The sequence below is a fragment of the Xyrauchen texanus genome, chromosome 19, assembly GCF_025860055.1.
Source record: "Xyrauchen texanus isolate HMW12.3.18 chromosome 19, RBS_HiC_50CHRs, whole genome shotgun sequence".
Lineage (NCBI taxonomy): Eukaryota > Metazoa > Chordata > Actinopteri > Cypriniformes > Catostomidae > Xyrauchen > Xyrauchen texanus.
In genome coordinates this window covers 38,828,734-38,847,673 of record NC_068294.1, presented here as the reverse complement: position 1 = coordinate 38,847,673, position 18,940 = coordinate 38,828,734, and the positions used below count along the sequence as shown (strand labels likewise).

General features: G+C 36.5%; 1 protein-coding gene across 1 annotated transcript; it reads right to left on the bottom strand.

Annotated features, from left to right (window-relative positions):
* Positions 1-111: 111 nt before the first annotated feature.
* Positions 112-17,797, bottom strand: LOC127660023 (pre-mRNA-processing factor 19-like). Its single transcript, XM_052150074.1, has 16 exons — positions 17,620-17,797; positions 15,325-15,474; positions 15,011-15,087; positions 13,088-13,229; positions 12,926-12,999; positions 12,768-12,833; positions 12,615-12,656; positions 12,407-12,481; positions 6,793-6,868; positions 5,627-5,736; positions 3,895-4,050; positions 3,739-3,808; positions 2,783-2,956; positions 2,611-2,693; positions 2,409-2,514; positions 112-559 (listed from the first exon to the last, which is right to left on the bottom strand). Exons 1-16 carry the CDS (start codon positions 17,636-17,638, stop codon positions 462-464), a joined length of 1,518 nt encoding a protein of 505 aa, XP_052006034.1. The 5' UTR covers positions 17,639-17,797; the 3' UTR covers positions 112-461.
* Positions 17,798-18,940: the final 1,143 nt, after the last annotated feature.

Sequence of the window (18,940 nt, the reverse complement as noted above, 5' to 3'; positions counted from 1 at the left end):
AGGTTTTAAGAATCTTTCTCAGTTTGATTATTTCAGCATTTCCGTCGCGGTGTCACAGAAATTACTTGATTCTCGAAAAGTTTATAGAAACAAATGATACTTTATTGGAGTCCATTTCACATTGTTGTTACTGCCCACAAAATGATAAAAAAATAAAATAAAAAGTCAAGGGACACTAACAAAGTTTCCAAGCTACAATTTAAGCATAAAAGGTAAACATAAAAAATACAATTAAAATCAACCATCATCCGGCAAAATAGAAGTTACTGATGTCATAGGGTATTGTACGCATCTGTGAAATAATGTAACCACTACTATGCATTTGTTAGTGAATGTATATCTATGTATACACATGCACAATCTGATAACTGACAGGTCATGTTATTTTAGTGGAGGAATTTCCATTGCAATTGTAGGAAAATTATCACATCAACATTTCCCCTGAACTGTTGCTATTTCTACTACAAGCTGTAGAATTTGAGACTTCTGTCCATGCCAGTGGAAGCCAGGAACTGGGCATGCTCACCGAAAGCCACACCAGTCACCACACCAGAGTGATCTAAAGGAGAGAGGGAAAGAGAAAAAAAAAAGTCAGATTAATTGTCTGAAAAATAAATAAATAAATAATAATCAAATTAATTAGCTGATATGACAACTTGGATCTTTATGATAGAAGACCATTTCCAACAACTTAAAGGTGGGGTATGTGATTTTCTTTTTTGACCATTTTTTCAAAATAACTTGAAATCCTATTCCTAACCCACTTACTGGCTGTAAATTAGAAGCACTGAAATGAAAATTAAGCAATTTAATCATCTGTGGAGCGGGCAGGACTCAAAAACTCCAGCCAATCATTTTCAAGACCATCTAGAATCATTGGACAGAAAATGTGTCAATCAAACGGTCGTACCATGCCCCCTCCCCCACCACCCTGGCTGGCGTGTCCCATTCGTACGCATACTCAAAGCTCGTGACCCAGTAACAGGAAGCGATTGTATTTATGTATGGAGAATAGAGCTTTTATAGTGCTAGTGGGGTTGTTCCACATTTCTATGAATCCTGTTTTGAATAGAAGACCGCTGTACAGACGCCAGGGCTGGCTATGTTCTTTTTTTTTACAGTTATGAGAAAATCAGCTCTACACCTTTCAAGAGTGGTATGCGAACCCCTCCTCCTGCTGTGTCAACAATTTGCTCTGAAAAATTGTCTGACAGGTGAATGCACTGTTTGACTAGTGAGTCTAGAACACTGCTAGAACACTGCGCATCTGAGTTTTCGCTCCGTGCATGATTGCGCGTCCATGTTTTTCGAATGGGTGGAGTCAGGGCCAGCGTTGGAGGAGAGAAGGTAGGACCTTAGAGTTGTGTATTTTCAAAATCTGCCGGCCGTTTTGCAAATCACATACCCCACCTTTAATGAAACTGAAACTTGTCAACATGAAACTGAATATTACGTAATTACAATGGGGTTGTGAATGCAATGAGAAAAAAATAAAAATAACTGGGGAGATAAATGTATCCATCTGGAATTGACTGGATTCTAAAAAAATTAAGTCTTCCATACCAGAATGAAATTTGGCCTTAGAGTTTGCTAAAATTATGCATATAGCCATTTTGCTATTGGCAAAAAGGAAAATCCAAATGACTGTACCAAAAAGGAAAGTTTGAGGCTGTGGCTCAGGTGGTATAGCGGGTCGGCTGCTAATCGCATGTTGGTGGTTCGATTTCTGGCCCACACGACTCCACATGCGGAAGTGTCCTTGGGCATGACACTGAACCCCAAGATGCTCCCAATGGCAGGCTAGTGCCTTGCATGGCAGCACTGCCGCCATTGGTGTGTGAATGTGTGATTGGGACACAGTGTAAAGTGCTTTGTAACCTCTAAGGTTAAAAAAAAAAAGCGCTATATAAGTGCAGACCATTTACCATGAAAAATTACAAAGATGGGCACTGAAGAACAAATAATAAAAAGACTAGTAATGTGTTATAGGTGATAAATATTTGGCCATTTTGCAATTATCAGCATCGGCCAATAACCTTGTTTGCTTGGCCAATTAACAGAAGTGTAAACATTGTGTCTGTTCCAAAATCTACCAATAGATTTGTCAATGGATAGTCAACACTTTCTGTTTTCAAGTTTTTTTTCTTTTCAAGTTTATGCAAATTTGAGTAAATATTGCATAAGTGTTTCACTTTAGAAATGTTGTGCACATCTGATTTGCTTTTGTTAAATTGTATTATGTTAATTTACATTTATATTGGTCATCCTTCTCTCAACATATCGGTAGCAGCCATTGGAAAACCCATATCGGTCAACCACTAGTAAATAGGGCCAATTGTGAGTTCATGTTGACTTCAAATGTTGGGCAGATAACAAAATGGTCACACACAGACAACTATCAATCTCACCAGAGAAGTTGAGGACTTCAGACCATTGTTTACAGATATAAACTCTGATGTCTGATCCTCCAACAGCCAGATACGTTCCACTTTGATCAAAGACCAGAGATTTCACCTACAGGAGAAAGACAAAAAGCCAAGAATTTGACAGTGAAATTGGTCCAAAAAGTCAAACATAATGATATCTGAGGCATTTAATAAAACAGCAGACCTCATAATTGTTGTCCAAAGTGATTGTCTTAAAGTTCTTCAGCTTCCTCAAATCCCACAGTTTCAGTGAACTGTCCTGAGCACCTACAAGGGAAACAGAGGAATGAAATCGGAAAACACACACCAAAAGATTAAAATCTTATTCCAACACATGTTTGGGTCACATCACCTACCAGTGGCCAAATAGTATCCATTCTCAGAGAAGGCGATGGCAGTCACAGGACCAGAATGGCCAGGGAAATTGGCTACATTGGTCCTTTCCTTCAGATCCCAGATCTTAATCTGAGAATCTGCAGTGCCAGTGCCGAAAATCAGACCGTCAGGATGGAACTGAGCACAGGTCAGTGCTGAGGTAAAAGAGGAAACGTTAGAAAAATGGTTCGTTTTCAATCTGAAATTAGGAAATATATGGGTGTTTCTTCAAATTCTGGCACTAAACTTCTAAAGTCAAGTTGTTAAACACTCTCACTAGTTTAATTTGTCAACTAACAATGTCCAACAGTGATGTATATGCATCACAGGAAATGTATTATTTATTTTTTCTCCACTGAAAGTCAAAAAAATTGTGAAAACACCTTGTTGATAAGAGAGGTCAACAGGTCAAACTGCTAGATCTGTTTGAACTGGCAAAGTCTATGGTAACACAGATAACTGCTCTGTACAATAGTGGTGAGAAGAATATAATCTCAAAATGCTATTCTGAGATGCGGGTTGGTGCCGTTTTGGTGGCACGAGGGGGGACCTACACAATATTAGGCAGGAGGTTTTAATGTTGTGGTTGATCAGTGTATATACTGTATATGCGCTCTGAAATGGCTCAGAAGGATCTTTATTTTTAGCCAATTAAGCCATGAATATTCAAAATGTTTAATGCAATAAGTAAAATAGTCAAAATCTTGTTTAAAATTACCAAAGCATGTTTTCCACACTGTTTTTATTTAAATGAACCAATATAAAACGCAGAGACTTCTGTGCTATCGCAAACAAATTGTTGATTCAATTGCTTATATTCATTGTATATTAATTGTTCATGGTTTAATATTTTATATTGCTTTGTGTTAAAAAAATTAATAAATGTATATACATATTCAGTATACCTGCCAGCCCTAGCATACAGAGTAATACATACCACATCCAGCGGTCTCATCAGTGACTTTGGTCAGCACACGTCCAGTTTGGATATCAGAGAAGGCCCAGTACTAGAAAACAATACATAACGACATGAGTAAAATAACATTTGTAAACTCTTCCTTTACCTAGTGCGAGGCAGGTAAGTGTGTGTTACCTGGTCCTCAGATGAGCTCAGTAAATAGTCTCCAGTAGCGTGTAGCGAGAGGCCGGTAACGCCCGCCTCGTGAGCCCTGATCACCTGCACACAGTTGCCCCCGGTAACAGACCACACACGGATAGTGCTGTCTGGAGATGCCGAGAACACAACCGACTGACAGACACATGAAGAGAAATGAGTGAAAATCAGACAAACTGTGAATGTGCTCATATAAATATAAATATATATATATATATATATATATATATATATATATATATATATATATATATATATACATACATACATACAGTATCTCACAAAAGTGAGTACACCCCTCACATTTTTTGTAAATATTTGATTATATCTTTTCATGTGACAACACTGAAGAAATTACACTTTGCTACAATGTTAAGTAGTGAGCGTACAGCTTGTAAACAGTGTAAATTTGCTGTCCCCTCAAAAAAACTCAACACACAGCCATTAATGTCTAAACCGCTGGCAACAAAAGTTAGTACACCCCTAAGTGAAAATGTCCAAATTGGGCCCAAAGTGTCAATATTTTGTGTGGCCACCATTGTTTTCCAGCACTGCTTTAACCCTCGTGGGCATGGAGTTCACCCAGAGCTTCACAGGTTGCCACTGGAGTCCTCTTCCACTCCTCCATGATGACATCACAGAGCTGGTGGATGTTAGAGACCTTGTGCTCCTCTACCTTCCATTTGAGGATGCCCCACAGATGCACAATAGGCTTGACTGTAGACAAGACACACTTGTCTTTGTACTCCTCACCTGGTTTCCGCCACACACGCTTGAAACCATCTGAACCAAACAAGTTTATCTTGGTCTCATCAGACCACAGGACATGGTTCCAGTAATCCATGTCCTTAGTCTGCTTGTCTTCAGCAAACAGTTTGCGGGCTTTCTTGTGCATCATCTTTACAAGAGGCTTCCTTCTGGGACCACAGCCATTCAGACCAATTTGATGCAGTCTGCGGCGTATGGTCTGAGCATTGAGAGGCTGACCCCCCACCGCTTTAACCTCTGCAGCAATGCTGGCAGCACTCATACGTCCATTTCCCAAAGACAACCTCTGGATATGACGCTGAGCATGTGCACTCAACTTCTTTGGTCGACCATGGCGAGGCCTGTTCTGAGTGGAACCTGTACTGTTAAACTGCTGTATGGTCTTGGCCACCGTGCTGCAGCTCAGTGTCTTGGCACTCTTATAGCCTAGGCCATCTTTATGTAGAGCAACAATTCTTTTTTTCAGATCCTCAGAGAGTTCTTTGCCACGAGGTGTCATGTTGAACTTCCAGTGACCAGTATGAGGGAGTGTGAGAGCGATGACACCAAATTTAACACACCTGCTCCCCATTCACACCTGAGACATTGTTCATGCGTCATGTGAATAACGAGTCACATGACGCCGGGAAGGAAAATGGCTAATTGGGCCCAATTTGGACATTTTCACTTAGGGGTGTACTCACTTTTATTGCCAGCAGTTTAGACATTAATGGCTGTGTGTTGAGTTATTTTGAGGGGACAGAAAATGTACACTGTTTACAAGCTGTACACTCACTACTTTACATTGTAGCAAAGTGTCATTTCTTCAGTGTTGTCACATGAAAAGATATAATCAAATATTTACAAAAATGTGAGGGGTGTACTCACTTTTGGGAGATACTGTGTAAAAAAAAATATATATATATATATATATATAAATAAGAGAGAGAAAGAGAGATATTACCTGAGCGGGGTGGTAAATGACAGATGAGACCTTTTTGGTGTGTCCTTTGAGGGTGGCAACAATCTGCTCCTCTCTACGGTCAAACACCACCACATTCTTATCCGTGCCACCTGACAAGCGAGAGCATGTATGACAGATTGAAGTTTCTATGGAAGTGTATACCTTTTATTATTACTTTCAGGACATATCCATATTATTTCATTTAATTTACTTGTAAAACTTTAAAATACTCTTCATTAGAGTCAAATAATTCATCAGGAATGGAGTGGGACAAAAATAAAAAGAAAAACCACACAAGCAGAGGGAAATAGTGACACCAGAATAGAAATATTAATAATTCTGCCCAGCTGAAAAATACATAACTATTTTAGATACATATGCTTGGACACTGTCTGATTACACTGATTGCACACATTTAAGCATTTTAAATTAATAATGAAAGTTTTGAAATAGTACTGTCACTGATTACATGTTTCTGCAGTATTCTTTTCTATAATAAATGTTTAATGGTAGTGTATGCTTATCCAGCAACAATGTTTGCCATAGTATACATTTACTAGTGAAATCACACTTTACATTTGGCATATCAGGACTATCAAATATCAGGACCCTAAGCATTATTATACATTTTAATAAGCCTTATATACAGCTTAACATAGTACAATCATTTGTAAATGCAGTTCAGATTCACTCTTGCGCTGAAAAGTCTCATACCGGCAGAGCTCACTGTATTACATGCACTTACATGATGAGAAACGATCTAAAACGCTTCCAAAACTGGCACATTTTGACCTTGAGACATCAGTGTGGCATCCATAAAAGCTGCACGACTGATTACATTGAAACTGCAATCGTGATATGATGTTGCATGAGATTGATCAAAATGATTGCGCTCCATTTCTCCATTGCGATCTGTTTGATTGACGTGTATGCGCGTGCGCTTGCTCAGTGCTATGTGCACTGGAGATCTTAGGTCCTGTTTTTTCCACTCCAATTTGTCACTTTTCAAAAGAGTTTCACTAGGATTTAAAGTGACGTCACTGACAGAGCATCTATGTGCTCGCTGCAAATATCCAACTAACCGATAATGATATTTGTTGTTGATGATTTTCATTATCGATTAGTTGTTGCAGCTCTAGACCGTACGTATGTGTGTTTGTACATACCGGTGAGGACTTTGTTGGTGTCTGTTGGGCAAAGATCCAGAGAAAGGATTCCTGGGATACTGGCACTATGAAGACCCTAATGAGAAAAATAGACAGATGTAGTGCAGGAAAAACTTAACATTTTATTTTAATGTGCTTTTTAGTTGGCCAATATGTTTCATAAACAGAGCATCATTAGACTAATTTCACAAAATGTCATGGCTGCACAATTAATTTAAATAACTCCAAAAGGCGATATGGTCATTTGTGATTATTAAACTGCAAAAGGCTGCGATTAAAGACAGACAAACATGGTATGTGCGCGCTTAAGAATAAATGGGTGACGCACTGTTGTGCGCGTGCGGGGCTCACGGGCTCGTGATTTTAGCGCTTTTGGAGCAGCTAACATGCATTGTGAAAGAAAAGTACTGAAGGTTCAAGCATTCACACAATTCCAAACTTCAGTATCTGCTACAAGTTATTTTACAAACCCACAGTAGAACCGAAAAGCAGGAGGTGACAGAGTTTCACCAGATGCATAACACTGTAAACTGTCAAATAATCACTATCGCTGCACTTTCATTGTCAAATTAAAAGCTCCAGGTGAACGTGAATTAAATGGGACAAAAATATAGTACTTTTATACAAAACAGATCTAATCCTTAAAATAATATAGATAATTCAGTATTATACTGTATTACACTTATAAACTTGACTGGGTCCCACAATATTTATCTAGTATAATGCAATATTCAACTGGGTTCTGAAGAATAAGTCGTTTTTCACACCATGTTCATTCCAAAAAATGTTGGCCTATGCATCACTGTATATAAATATATATATACAGTATATAAAAGTGCATTTCAATGACAATGATTAAATCTCATTCTCCCTTGTGTTCATTTAGTTAAAAACTGTGGGGAAACTAGCCTTTATTACTTTCAAATAGGCTTTTATTTAATGCCTTAAAATATTGAATCAGCTTCTATAAATGGTTGCTTGGATGAAATGATGGTTCCTTTGAATAAAAAAAAAAAAAGAAAAACAACAACAAAAAACAAACAAACAAAACCACAACAGCCATTTCGGAGCGAATACATAATTATTGAGATAAATATCTAATAGGCTCAAAAATATAGAGATTTTTTTTTAGTCATATAACCCAGCCCTAATTTGAGTGCAACAGTATAGATAATAAAAATAAAAGGTAGGGTGTGGCTTGATTTTGTCTATTGGAAATTGATTAGATAATTAAAATTAGCTTATTTTTGATAAATAGGAGAAACTGGTGATGTCTGCAGACAAGGAATGATTTAGTGGTGGAGCAAGTCATTAGATTTTGAAAGACTGAAATTATTCTTTATTTAAAATAATGTGCAAAGAAATATTTTAGAGCACAATGTCCAAAAAAAAATGTCCACGATTTTTACTTAAAAAAAAAAAAATAATTCATGACTCTTCTAGGCCTTAAATTGACTTAAAATGCCCTAATATTTCCAGGTAGGGCTTTTGGACAAAAAGTCACATTGCGATTATTTTGAAAAATGTTGCGATTTGAACTAGGATTATGATACACAATTTGTTGTGTATGTTTTTCACAGATTTTCACTCTGTAAACGCTAATAATGCTCTAACTTAACCATCTGGGGTCTGAGGGTGTTTTTGGGCCCTGGAGAAGTTGACATGCCTTGACATTTGTGCTTTTTTAGTTGCTTAAAAACATACTGATGTTAAGTCTGAGAACACTGTATTCAACACAAACTGGGCTACAATATGTAAGCAACATGTATGTACATCTTTGTATTCTTGAGAAAATAACGTTTATGCGTGTTTTTTGAAAAAACTATGTATAAGTCACTGAAATAAGGTCATATAACACATACTAAACATTTGTTCACAAGACTTTTGAAAACTGGATCTTGTAGTCTAGTTTTTGATTCAAAATGATGTGAAAACCATCCTGATCAGTCATTCATACAAAACAATATAGTAATTGAACTTTTGTAAGACACTTTTAGAGTTAGAAAGGCCATATACGAGGAGGCGTGAATGATCATGAATATTGATGTGATTCACACCTGAGGAAACAAAGAGCCCTCCCCTAGCAACAGAATCAAATTTAATATCAAATATAGAGCATTTACACAATATATAAAAAAATTCAGGATTCTTTGATGAATAGAAAGTTCAAAATAACAGAATTTATCTGAAATAGAAAGCTTTTGTAACATTATAAATGCCTTCACTGTAACTTTTGATCAATATAATGCATCTTTGCTGAATAAAAGTATTAATTTCTTCCCAAAAAAACAAACAAAAAAAATGTCTTACTAACCTCAAACTATTGAGCGGTAGTGTATAATGTTACAAAACCTTTCTATTTTAGATAAATGTTGTTATTTTTAACTTTCTATTCACAAAGAATCCTGAAACAAATTGTACACAACTGTTTTCAACATTGATAATAACAATAATAAATGTTTCTTGAGCAGAAAACCAGCATATTAGAATGATTTCTGAAGGATCATGTGACACTGAAGATCGGAGTGATGATGCTGAAAATTCAGCTTTACATCACAGGAATAAATTGTATAAAAAAATATTATATATATATATATATATATATATATATATATATATATATACATATATACATACATACATACATACATACATACAGGTCCTTCTCAAAAAATTAGCATATTGTGATAAAGGTCATTATTTTCCATAATGTAATGATAAAAATTAAACTTTCATATATTTTAGATTCATTGCACACCAACTGAAATATTTCAGGTCTTTTATTGTTTTAATACTGATGATTTTGGCATACAGCTCATGAAAACCCAAAATTCCTATCTCAAAAAATTAGCATATTATGAAAAGGGTCTCTAAACAAGCTATTAACCTAATCATCTGAATCAACTAATTAACTGTAAACACCTGCAAAAGATTCCTGAGGCTTTTAAAAACTCCCAGCCTGTTTCATTACTCAAAACCGCAATCATGGGTAAGACTGCCGACCTGACTGCTGTCTAGAAGGCCATCATTGACACCCTCAAGCAAGAGGGTAAGACACAGAAAGAAATTTCTGAACAAATAGGCTGTTCCCAGTGTGCTGTATCAAGGCACCTCAGTGGGAAGTCTGTGGGAAGGCAAAAGTGTGGCAAAAACGCTGCACAACGAGAAGAGGTGACCGGACCCTGAGGAAGATTGTGGAGAAGGACCCGATTCCAGACCTTGGGGACCTCGCGGAAGCAGTGGACTGAGTCTGGAGTAGAAACATCCCGCATTCCCCAGGTCAAGCCACTTTTGAACCAGAAACAGCGGCAGAAGCGCCTGACCTGGGCTACAGAGAAGCAGCACTGGACTGTTGCTCAGTGGTCCAAAGTACTTTTTTCGGATGAAAGCAAATTTTGCATGTCATTCGGAAATCAAGGTGCCAGAGTCTGGAGGAAGACTGGGGAGAAGGAAATGCCAAAATTCCTGAAGTCCAGTGTCAAGTACCCACAGTCAGTGATGGTCTGGGGTGCCATGTCAGCTGCTGGTGTTGGTCCACTGTGTTTTATCAAGGGCAGGGTCAATGCAGCTAGCTATCAGGAGATTTTGGAGCACCTCATGCTTCCATCTGCTGAAAAGCTTTATGGAGATGAAGATTTCATTTTTCAGCACAACCTGGCACCTGCTCACAGTGCCAAAACCACTGGTAAATGGTTTTCTGACCATGGTATTACTGTGCTCAATTGGCCTGCCAACTCTCCTGACCTGAACCCCATAGAGAATCTGTGGGATATTGTGAAGAGAAAGTTGAGAGACATAAGACCCAACACTCTGGATGAGCTTAAGGCGCTTATCGAAGCATCCTGGGCCTCCATAACACCTCAGCAGTGCCACAGGCTGATTGCCTCCATGCCACGCCGCACTGAAGCAGTCATTTCTGCAAAAGGATTCCCGACCAAGTATTGAGTGCATAACTGAACATAATTATTTGAAGGTTGACTTTTTTTTGGTATTAAAAACACTTCTTTTATTGGTCGGATGAAATATGCTAATTTTTTGAGAAGGACCTGTATGATCACAATATGATCACAATAGGGATAATTAGCTGGGCCAGGAGAAAATGTACTTCACTTTGTTTCATACAGCTTACATTGCATTTAATTAAATTGATTTGTTTTATCTAAAAGTAGACATTTTAAGCTTTCTTTAGACATATATTTCATGTTTGTGTGATAAGTATTCGCAGAGTTTGTTCATTTTTGTGACGTGTTTCAGAAATACTGTATGCTCGCAGAGACAGAGATGGCTGAAAGCACCCTATATATTTTCTTTATTTTACAAAAGCACAAGATTTTGTTGTTATTTTGAATGAACACAAAAGTAGACCCTTTATAGTTTCTAATGATGTCTTACACTTACTTGTATGCCCAAGTATTTTAAGTTCTTTACGCTGTTATGAGGAAAGAAATCCTGCAGGACGTGCCGGCGCGTCCGCGACCCCAGAGGGTTAATATAGACTGGAAAGAGCAACTCAAATAAACTTTGAAGTAGGGATGGGCATTCATCAATAATTTGGTATTCGAATATTTAAGCTCATAATTTTCTTTTATATTAGAATATTCTATTATTTAAATGAAGGTAATTAATGAGAAAGAGACCTTGTAAAATAAGTCATAAAGGTTGCGTCACCTTTAAAAAAAAAAATCAAGCTTCTATATTCTATATTCAAAACAAGCTTATGTCATTTGTTTATATATATATATATATATAGCAATGTGTGAAAACAAAAAAAGAATAGAATGAAAGCATTTAAGTTCATGCAAAGCAAAGCAAAAAAACCTGCTAATGAAGTAGACTTACGCAGTTAACATACAGGATGAGTATAAACACTCGGCATATAATAGTTGTTTATATTGTATCTCATGTCATGTTTTCTTGAGAAAAACAAGCATATCCATGTGCTCAATAAACTATACTCATTTATACACACCAGTTTAAATGATGGAATGTGCCTCAGCTAGCAAAGCCTTTCTCGGATGCCATGTTTGTTGTTTACAGAAGCGTTGCAGGGATTACGTTGCTACGGGGACGCTTCTTTCTGACGAACTTCACATATACGAGTGTTAAGTGTACACCGCTTATCCAGTACATTTAAACAGGAACACAGCTTTCTCACTGTAAGCCACATTCTCACAATAACCCGCTTTTTTGGTGTCCATCTGAACGTACTGACGGAACCGTTTGCTCAACAAATGTGATCAACTTGTGTCCACACTCAACAGCGCCACCCAGTGCATTCTGTTCTAACTGCCAGTTTTAGTTTGTGTGTTCAGGATTTAATATGCATCTCACTGTATATGGCCAGCAAAGCAAAACTTTGCCAAATTCGAATATTATTTTTACTATTCGAATAATTATTGCAGAACGAATTTTCAAATATTCGACTACTCGTGCACATCCCTACTTTAAAGCGAGCAGACTATATATCTATTTTAATTAAATTGCAACCCTTTACAACTGAATAATCGCACAAGGTCATGTCACGATTTCGAATTAATTGTGCAGGCCTATTTCCAGGTTGTCCATTACAGCGGGAAATGAACTCTGACATATGTATGTAAATGTGTGTACTCACAGCATGGGATGCCACTTGGTGGTACTTGCTGAGATCTTCTGCTCTGACCAGCTCCTCTGGCACGGTCTTTCCTCTCTAAAATACAAAACCAAGTGGAGAAAGAAAGAAAGAGCTGTTTCTTCTTTCAACACATAAACGTAATGGTAAAATGCGTCCTTCTAAAACTAATTTATAAAACAAATGCAAGCTTTGTAATTAAAATCTTCACCTTCTTTCTCTCTGTGGTCAGGACAGTGGCCTTGTCTTGGAGCTAAAAGACAGAAGGTCATATTGATTTCAACAATTAGTGGCTTGTATAAATGTAACTGATGAAGTCTATGGAGGTTTTTGTACCATGAGGTCCACGTGTGCTTAAACGTACCTTCTGAATGATCTCCGAAGACATTCCAACCTGCTCACTGATCTCCATGGCTTCACCTCCAGCACCCTGAGACATCAAAACAGTTTTGAAACATTTGAAAAATCATTCCACTGGATTGTTTTGTGCATATATAATAATAGTCTAGGGCAGTTACTAACCACAGCAGCGGGTTGGGACGCGGGAGTAGCCTGTGGAGCAACCAGTCCAGCCTGAGGTTTGAGAGTAGCCAAGGCTGCAAGCAGAATAATGATCACGTTAGTGAAAGCCATGTATCCATTATCTCAAATGCTGATTGGATGCTTTTTAAAAGCTGCTCTTACCCTCTCTGGCTGCAGTGACCTCTTTAGTGAGACGTGCAATGACTCTGCAGGCTGCATCGTGCTGGTAGAGGGCATGAGACAGCTCCTGTCGGGTGGTTTGCAACTGCTGCCTCAATGTAAAACTATGCAACATTACGGCGTCCTGAAAGATAGAAATTAAATAGAGAAAAACATACTTAGACTTAACAAACTGCAGATAGACACCACACATGCAAGTACTACTGTGCCAATGTTACATCTCCTAATTAATATTCATGAGCCAAGCTAATAAGTTTTATAATATGTCCTGCATATATTCATGTGGTGACAGGGAACACACTAGAGGTAGACCAATATATCAAATTAACCGATTTATTGGTGCTGCCCTTTGGAACAGGGGTGTAACGTTTAGAATTTCTCACAGTTCGGATCATGGTTTTGGTACGGTATTTGCAATGTTCAGGAAAAATAATAATATATAACTGCATATATATATATATATATATATATATATATATACTGCCAAACCCAAAGAAAAAATACTTTGTGGTAAACACTTCAACAGGCCTTAATAAAAATCACAAAATCAGCAAGGTTAATGTCATGGTTACAATATATGGCAGAAATATATTTTTGTAAGAAAACTATGGTGACAGCAGTCATGGTTATTATAGTCATTGTTACTACAGCATTATGTATTATACAGTAATATGGTTAATTTTAGTCAGGGTCCTTAACTAAAAAAGAAAACGTATCTTATATTATACCCACACTATTACACAACATGCATCAAAATAAAGTGCATTTCAAACTCAACTCAACATATATTCAACATTCAGAAGTTGTACATCACTATTGAAGGAATACCTTGCTATTAAAATGGACACGAGAGGGGATGTTGTGATAATGCGGTTCGAGTAATTTAATCATACGAGGAAATCCTACACATGGCAATGAATACCCCTAGCGCTTTAGTTATAAGTGTTTGTCCAAATTAGCACTGAGTGCATTCTAAAAATGGTACAGAGTATGTGCAGTTTACACTCATCTGTGGCTCTTTCCTTGAATGGTGTCGGCGTAAACGATTAATAATTTATTGATGATGAACAACATTTTACCGCCTTTTGTCAAAGCGCATTATAAAACCTTGCACGCATTATTGACATATATTTCCAGTATACCGCACTAGCGTCGAGCAATGTCTGCAAACTTTGTTTAATATACGTTTTTTGACCATTGCTGTTGTAATTGACTGCAAAAGGAAATGTTCCCAGAAAGCAGAAACTCAGAGAGCTTCTCTACCAGCGGCTCGTTTTCTCCGCTTGCCATTTTCAACTACACACAAATGCAGAACTGTGATGTCATCAAGACCCACGTGAAACACAGGGGAAGTAAGCATATCCATCTACTGAGCCATGCATTAGTTTTTAATTGTGCTCGTCTTTTTGAAGCTTTGTTTCCACCAAACCTTGTGCTCCAGATGCATCATTAAACTTGAGGTGAACTGACCGTGACGCCCGAACCGTGGGTGGCGAACTGTACAATTTTTTTTCTCGAGAAACTTTGGAGCTATCGGTTATCAGCAAAAATCAATGCCAATAGTTGCTGATAGTTTTTTCATCACTTTATATTTACAAAATAGGAGTCCCCAGTGTGTTTTGGGCTTGTTTATCCTTAGAAGTCCCACATAATGCACCAAATCTGAATTTGTCTGGTTATTATTGGGATTTTTATCAATACTTGATCAATAAACTGCATCTGGGATTTTAATCATTTTGGACTCTTTTTCTGTGCCTGTGAAAGTAATTAAAAAACAAAACAAAACCATTGACATTCTATTAATTGATTTCAAAACCAATATGCCAATGAATCAGTTATGGGCCTCTCACACCACCTTTGATATTGGTATCAGCAAATACACTATCGTCGACCTCTAGAACTCACCCACTCATCTTGCAAAGATTTGAGGATAGCAGGAATACTTGTGGCAGATGGAGCCTTCGGTCGAATGGGGTGAGACACTAAAAATAAAGAAACATAAAGAGAATGAATATCCATTTATACTCAAAAGTCATGTATCGTGAGACCTAAAATGCATTTTGAAATCCCTTTCATGCTTTCTGAAACAATTGAAACCCTGATACAGGCCAGAAACCTCTCTTAAATATATATGCATGATAATTGGCACATTTGAAATGCAAGCAGTGTCCATAGAGAGCCAACTTTTCATTACATGAATGTCAAGTTCAGTGGTTTACCCTTAATGTCAATGAGCTGCTCTTCGGACAGTGGCTGTCCACTGATAGGATCGGCTCCATTCTCTGCAATGTACTTCTCGATCAGACGCCTCTCGAACACTTGATTGGAAACAGGAGAGACGCAAGGGTGCTCTGGTACCTCATTTGAGACTGAAGAAAGAGATTTAGATAAAAAAACATTTAAACAAAAGACAGAGATTGATTCCTCAAAAAGACATATTTTAATAAACTCCAACACTGCAAAATAGCAAAAAAATGAATAAATAAATGTTTCACTGTAAAACACAATAATATTTACACCACTATTGCTTTTTTATCCCATACAGAAATCTGATATACAGAAATATATGTACACATACAATATGTATGTTCAATTATATAATATCCAATTTTTATCATTGGCGAATAACCCTGTTTGCTTGGCCGATAACCAGAAGCGTTAACATTCCATTATGTCAATATTGCATAAAAAAAGTGTTTGTTTCACTTCAGAAGTTTTGAGCACATCTGAATTGCTGTTGTTAAATTGTATTATGTTTATGGGCATTTATATGGGCCATTCTGCTATCTAGATATTGGTATAGGCCATTTAAAAACCTATGTCCATCAACCACTGCTTGCAACATACACTAGCAGCCAAAAGTTTGGAATAATGTACAGATTTTGGAAGGAAATTCTTACATTTATTCACCAAAGTGGCATTCAGCTGATCACAAAGTATAGTCAGGACATTAATAATGTGAAAAATAGTACAATCACTATTTGAAAAAAGTATTTTTTAATCAAATCTTGACAGGCCCCATTTCCAGCAGTTATCACTCCAACACCTTATCCTTGAGTAATCATGCTAAATTGATAATTTGGTACTAGAAAATCACTTGCAATTATCTCAAACACAGCTGAAAGCTATTTGGTTCGTTAAATGAAACTTAACGTTGTATTTGTTTTTGAGTTGACACAGTATGCAACAGACTAGCGTGTAGGTAAAAAAAGAAACCGCTTTCCCTAGAAACACGTCAGTCAATCACTGTTTTGAGGAACACTACTGTCTTCAAAGACAAAGGACAACTGGCTCTAACAAGGACAGAAAGATGTGGAAGGCCAGATGTACAAATTAACAAGAGGATAAGTACATCAGCGTCTCTAGTTTGAGAAACAGACCCCTCACATGTCCTCAGCTGACAGCTTCATTGAATTCTACCCGCTCAACACCAGTTTCATGTACAACAGTATGAGAAGACTCAGGAGGCCTTATGGGAAGAATTGCAAAGAAAAAGCCACATTTGAAACAGAAAAACATAAAGAAAAGATTAGAGTGGGCAAAGAAACACAGACATTGGACAACAGATAATTGGAAAAGAATGTTATGGATCTTAACCCTATTGAGCTTTTGTTGGATCAGCTAGACTGTAAGGTGCGTGAGAAGTGCCCGACAAGACAGTTTAAGAAGTTCAGAATTATTACTATTTTTTTTTAATTGTAATAGTAATTTTTCACATTATTAATTTCCTGCATATACATTGTGATCAGTTGAATGCCACTTTGGAAAATAATAGTACCAATTTCTTTCCATAAGCACAAAATCTGTACATTATTTCCAACTTTTGACCGCCAGTGTATATCTAAAAAATAAATAACAAAAATTGCCTTTTTCCACACATGTATATCACTTTCCCAAATCAGTGTATTTTGAACAAGTACATATATGCACACATTTACGTTTATTCATTTGGCAGACGCTTTTATCCAAAGCGACTTACAAAAGAGGAACACATAAATGAACTGTACATTTGAATACATATTTGTAGAAGATCATATACCAGATTATTACTTTGTAATATTTATATTCAAATGATTCTAGACATTATAAATGCTTTAAACAGGGGTATAAAGTAATGTAAATGTGTGTTCAAGTTTGTTTATTCTGATATTATGATTTATACGTTTTGCTTTCCAACAACAAAATTTATCAACTTTATTTGGCCTGTGGTTTTGATAATACTCTGTCTCCCAAAATAAAAACATTTCTCCAAGTTTTAAGAAGACCTCAATCATAAGTCATATAGCATGCAGAACTTCCAGTCCTAAATGTATGCACTTATAACGACTTTTGTTTCTACTTCAGACCAAAATATATAAATACAATAAATATTGTTTTAATAGAAAGCAGGAAAGCATCATGAAAACCTCAAGGAAGAGAATTATCCTCAATGCAAAGTTTCAGCTAATACTACACAACAATGACTAACCATTCATTGCGGATCACTCATGCTAACAGAAACGAAGCAAACTTACTCGCACAAACCAAAGACATCTCTCTCGAACAGACGCACTTCCGCTTTTAAAATAAAGCTAAAATATAATTAATTAATCCACTGAATTAAAATTCACCCAAGGCTGGTTGTTTTTGATCTAATGGAAGTGCTGCATGTCCTGATTCAGAACACGTTGAGATGCACTGTCTGCCGCTCAAACAGCGTTGCATGATGGGATATGCAGAATCCTCCAGAGAGGAAGATGGAAGATGATGAGGCTGCTGCTCTTCCTCCAGGGGGCGCACAAAATCAAATATTAAAATCTCAGGACGTTTACAAGCCTGTGTATTACTGGAGGCATTTGTACAGTACAATGTATAATCCTTTAAATCTATTAAATTTTATCTAATGGTACCTGACATACAATTGGCAAGTCGCCTCAACCATAACAAACGACTGTGACTGGTCTATCCTTATTAGCGCGGAGAAAAGTAACAGGTACCACATGACAATGTCTCGCTAGTTGAAACTTTATATAAATAATTGACAAAAGTTCATTCAAAACACAAATAGTACAATTAATACCAGAGATTATTAAATACAATACTAAATATCTTTATTCTTAGAGGATAACTGGTATGTGTGAAGTGTAAGGCAAGTGGGGATTACACTTTAGTCAGGGCAAAGTAATAAAATGATAAAAAAATATATATATATATTGGAATCATAATCATTTATTTTTAATAATTTATATATTACAACTAATATATATGTTAATATTATATACTAATATAGTTATTATTAAAGTTATGCTTATGCACTCAAAAACATAATTTTAAGATTTACGCATTTCAATTTCATAACAAAATTCCATCAAATTGAACGGAGTAATCTTTAATAAAATAAAATGAAATTTATCAATTTAATTTTGTTAAGCATTACACAATTCATTTTGGTGAAATTTTGTTATGACATTAAAATGCTTGAATCTTTAAAATAGGCCGAAAAAAAAAAAAATATATATATATATATATATATATATATATATATATATATATATATATAATTATTTTTTTTTTAGTGTGTGCATGTCATTTGCAAAGTTGGGTCAAATATTGGGAGCCTGCGTAAAAATATTTTTATTCATTGTTTTATTACAAGTGAACAATTATGACGTCTTAATAAGGAAAGCCACAGATATCTGGGCCGGCACAAGCAATGTTGGTGTAATGAGTGCACAATTAAATATCAGGGTTAATTTTGAGGCATCATGATGTAAAGACAGCCTCTAAAGTTTTATTAGTTAAATTGATCATTTATCTTGTCTACAGACATGCACTGACCTCAATATTTAACCCACA